The sequence below is a fragment of the Euphorbia lathyris genome, chromosome 4 (genome assembly GCF_963576675.1).
Source record: "Euphorbia lathyris chromosome 4, ddEupLath1.1, whole genome shotgun sequence".
Classification (NCBI taxonomy): Eukaryota; Viridiplantae; Streptophyta; class Magnoliopsida; order Malpighiales; family Euphorbiaceae; genus Euphorbia; species Euphorbia lathyris.
In genome coordinates, this window is record NC_088913.1 from 43,916,405 (window position 1) to 43,920,468 (window position 4,064).

Below are 4,064 nucleotides of genomic sequence, written 5' to 3' on the forward strand. Positions count from 1 at the left end.
CCTGATAACCATACTTTCACTGATTGAAGCATTGCTACATCATTTACCATCAGTAATATGCAATGTTATCAGGTTCGGATCGGACCGGCCGGTCGGACCGGTCGAACTGGGAACCGGCCAGACAATCGGTCCGAGCCACCCCGGTTTGTTGAATCCTCAACAAACCGGAGAGACCCGGGGAAAACCCGGGACCCGGTGGTCGGTCCGGGACCCGGCGGTCCCCCGGGTCTTTGAACTTTTATTTTTTTTTTAAAAACAAAATCATTTTAGTAAATGAGTTAACTTTATAAAAAATTGAAAACATAAAATAAAAAACACAAAACTGAACCCTAAAAAACAATTTAGGAACATTTCTTTCTTTTCTTCCCTATTTTCTTTCTTGCGACTTCGCCGCAAACGCCAACTCCACTCCAGTCCAACGATTCCGCCTCCTTCCCACCCAGCGGCTCCGGCGTTGATTTCCTCCATTCCGACCCTTATTCTCCAGCGCCTCTTCCCTTCCCACCCAGCGCATCCACCTCGGCCTCCGCCTCCACCATTTCAGCGGCTCCGACACTCACGGTTTGTCGAACTCGAACATATAACTTTTCTTTTACTGCTTCTAATTTCTAAATCCAATATTCATTTCCTTTATCTAATATATGATATGATGAGTTGAATTTCTGATGATATTTATTTTGTTAACATTGGAAATATAATTAAAGTATTGTGAATTTATGCTATGTTGATTTTGATTTTCTGAATTTATGCTATGTTGATTTTGATTTTCTGTTGATTTTCTGATGATTTCTGATGTTGATTTTTATTATAGTTTCTGATGATAAGTTCTGATGTTGCTTTTTATGTCTAAATGCTTGTTGATTTTTTTGATGTTGGTAAATATTATTATTGTCTAAATGTTGGTGATGGTGATGTCCAAATAAATGCTTATGTTTGCAATTTTTATTTAGGTAATTGAATCAAATGAAAAAATTCCACTGGTACTGGTACTGCCAATAAGGTTCAAGAACCAAATATAAGACAGCGATCAGATCCAACTTGGAGATTTTGTTCGGAGGGAACGAATGCAAAGGGCAAGAGAGTGTTGATATGTTCTTTTTGTCAAAAGGAAATTGCGGGAGGGGGTATTAATCGCATGAAGAAGCATATATCGGGGGAGAAGGGAGATGTTGGTTATTGCAGAAAGTCACAGCAGAAGCTAAATTTTTACTTGAAGGATCGTTGAAAGAAATCGAGAATGCCCGGGGGAATAAGAGGGCACGTGCATGCATAAATGAAGATGGAGAAGAGATTGAAGAGACTGCATCTTGTCCATCAAAAAAGGTTGAGAGTGGTTCTGCATCCTCTAAAGGTAAAGCCAAACTTGGTGAGATCACTTCCTTTTTTAAAACTGGCATACAAGACCCTAAACAGCCTAGTATTAAAGCTTGCATGCAAAGCAAAGAAAAATGGCATGACACTGATATGGCCATTTCTATGTGGTTTTATGATGCTTGTATTCCTTTCAATGCTGTGAATTCTCCATATTTTCAAGCTGCAGCAGATAGGATAGCAAGCATGGGACATGGATATAGAGTCCCTTCTTTTCATGCATTGCGTCTTAACTTGTTGAAGGATGCAAAAGCACAAGTTAAATTACTTGTGGATGCTCATCGACAACATTGGGCAGAGTTTGGATGCACTATTATGGGTGACGGATGGACAGACACTAGACAAAGGCCACTTATCAATTTTTTGGTATATTGCTCAAAGGGTTTGTCATTTATTGTTGATGCTTTAGGTATATATACAGATGCTGAAAATTTATGCAACCTATTTGGGGAAATTGTTGAGATGGTCGGTCCAAACAATGTCTTACATATGGTGACAGATAATGGTGCCAATTACAAAGCTGCTGGAAAGAAACTTTCAGAGAGATATCCTACCATTCAGTGGTCTCCTTGTGCTGTTCACTGTATTAACTTGATAATGAAAGATGTTGCAGAAATGCCAAGTGTAAGAGATGTTGCCACTTTAGCTTCAAAGGTTACAGTGTTTGTTTACAATCACAAACATACATTGAATTGGTTAAGGAACCGACCTGGTTGGACAGAGATAGTGCGGCCTGGGGCTACTCGTTTTGCCACCACTTTTATTGCATTGAAGAGTCTACATGATCACAATCATGATTTGCAAGCTTTGGTAGTAAGTGATGAGTTCAGACAATACCTGAAGATGCCTAAAGCTAAAGATGTCAAACAAATTGTTTTAGATGAGCGGTTTTGGACAAACAGTTTGATGTTTGTTAAAGTAATGACACCTATGATGCGTTTGCTACGGATTTGTGATTCGGATGAAAAAGCAGCACTTGGTTATGTTTATGAAGGGATGTATAGGGCTCGTAATGGCATAAAAGAGTTATTTAAAAGGAAGAAGTATTTATACAAGCCTTACACATCTATTATCAAGAACCGGTGGGATAGGATGTTGCGCCAAAATCTTCATGCTGCTGCATATTGGTTGAATCCGGCTTTTCAATATGATACAGCTAACTTTTGCAACAAACCAGAGATTATGAGAGCATTGATGGATGTTATTGGTAATCAGAAGCTTTTCAACAAAAAGAAGGTGGTTGATGAAATTGATATATTTCGACAAAGGCAGGGAGGTTTTGGTAGAGATTTGGCTCTCGACAGTTGCAGAACTATGAAACCGGGTAAACTATTTTAAATATTTACTATTTAATTTTGTATCAATCCATTTTATGATGCTCTTATTATTTAACATTACTTGTTATAGATGTATGGTGGAGAAATTTTGGTTATGAAGTGCCAAGCTTGCAAAAGTTGGCAATTAGAATTCTTAGTCAGACTGCTTCTTCTTCTGGATGTGAGCGTAATTGGAGTGTGTTTGAGCGTATCCATACTAAGAAGAGAAATAAATTGGAGCATCAAAGACTTAATGATCTTGTCTATGTTCATTACAATTTGCGTTTGCGCAATAGGTATGCAATTATCTTATTGAATAACTTTAATTGTTTTGTTTAAGTCTTTTACTTGTATGGCAAATAGATTTAATCTAATTTTTATGTTTTATAGGTCTAATATTGGAAAGAAAATGTTTGATCCAGTTGATTATGAATCAATTGATGAAACTGAGTTTTGGATAGTTGAGGATGAACATGAAGGAGAACTTGACATGGATGATTTAGAAAACATGCTTGAAAAAGAACATCCAAAGCTTGGTGGTGATGATTCATCCATCAATTTGGAAGGTTTGTTTATAAATAGTTATATTTTTACTTGAACTTTATATTTTTATGTTATATTTCTAATGAATTATTTTCTTAATTTGATTGAATAGTGAATGAACAAGATGATGCAATATTTGATGAAAGCAATGAAGATGTTGAAGGAGACATCAATAATGATGATGATTGGTTGAACCATGGAAGAAATACTTAATTTAGTTTGATATTTGTGTCATTTTGTTTAATGAATCCGTTTTTGGTGTCATTTTGGTTTTTGAAATTAGAATCAAGTTAAACATTGGTTATGTTGGTTTTATGGTTTCACCAAATTGATTCGGATCATCAAATTGATATGTTAATGTTGATGTGACTTTATGGTTTAAGGATTTATGGTTTATGTGTGATGTTGAATTATTTTGTATTTGATGTTAAACTTGAAGGATACAAGTTTTACATGTTGAATTATTGTTTATTGAATTATTGTTTAGATATGATGTTAACTTGAAAGAAACAGGTTTTGTATATATATTTTGGTAGACAGGTTTTTTTTTTAATGAAAGTTTTGTAAACAGGTTTATTATAATTATTATATATATATATATAAATATAATTTTAATATATATAGTTAATATATATTTTATTTATTTATTACGTCATCCGGTCCAACCAATCCGAGCCATCCGATCCGACCAAGTGACCCGTGACCCAGTTACAAATCCGGTTTGATGTCCGGTCCGGTTCTGATAACATTGGTAATATGTCATCCATATATAGTATGAGAAACGCGACTGAGCTCCCACTAATCTTCTTGTAAATGCAAGCCTCTTCGCAGTTT

General features: G+C 35.8%; 1 protein-coding gene across 1 annotated transcript; it reads left to right on the top strand.

The window, feature by feature from the left end:
• The first annotated feature begins 327 nt into the window (after positions 1–327).
• Positions 328–3,643, top strand: LOC136226676 (uncharacterized). The gene is made up of 5 exons (XM_066015296.1): positions 328–561; positions 951–2,695; positions 2,779–2,983; positions 3,078–3,253; positions 3,343–3,643. The coding sequence occupies exons 2-5, from the start codon at positions 1,432–1,434 to the stop codon at positions 3,441–3,443; spliced, it is 1,746 nt and encodes a 581-aa protein (XP_065871368.1). The 5' UTR covers positions 328–561; positions 951–1,431; the 3' UTR covers positions 3,444–3,643.
• The last annotated feature ends 421 nt before the right edge of the window (positions 3,644–4,064 follow it).

Excerpts from the sequence above, each read along its gene's own strand:
- LOC136226676 (XM_066015296.1), top strand. The coding sequence starts at position 1,432 with ATGCAAAGCAAAGAAAAATGGCATGACACTGATATGGCCATTTCTATG. Across the intron at positions 2,696-2,778 it reads TTGCAGAACTATGAAACCGG|ATGTATGGTGGAGAAATTTT; the intron begins GTAAACTATTTT and ends TACTTGTTATAG. Across the intron at positions 2,984-3,077 it reads AATTTGCGTTTGCGCAATAG|GTCTAATATTGGAAAGAAAA; the intron begins GTATGCAATTAT and ends TATGTTTTATAG.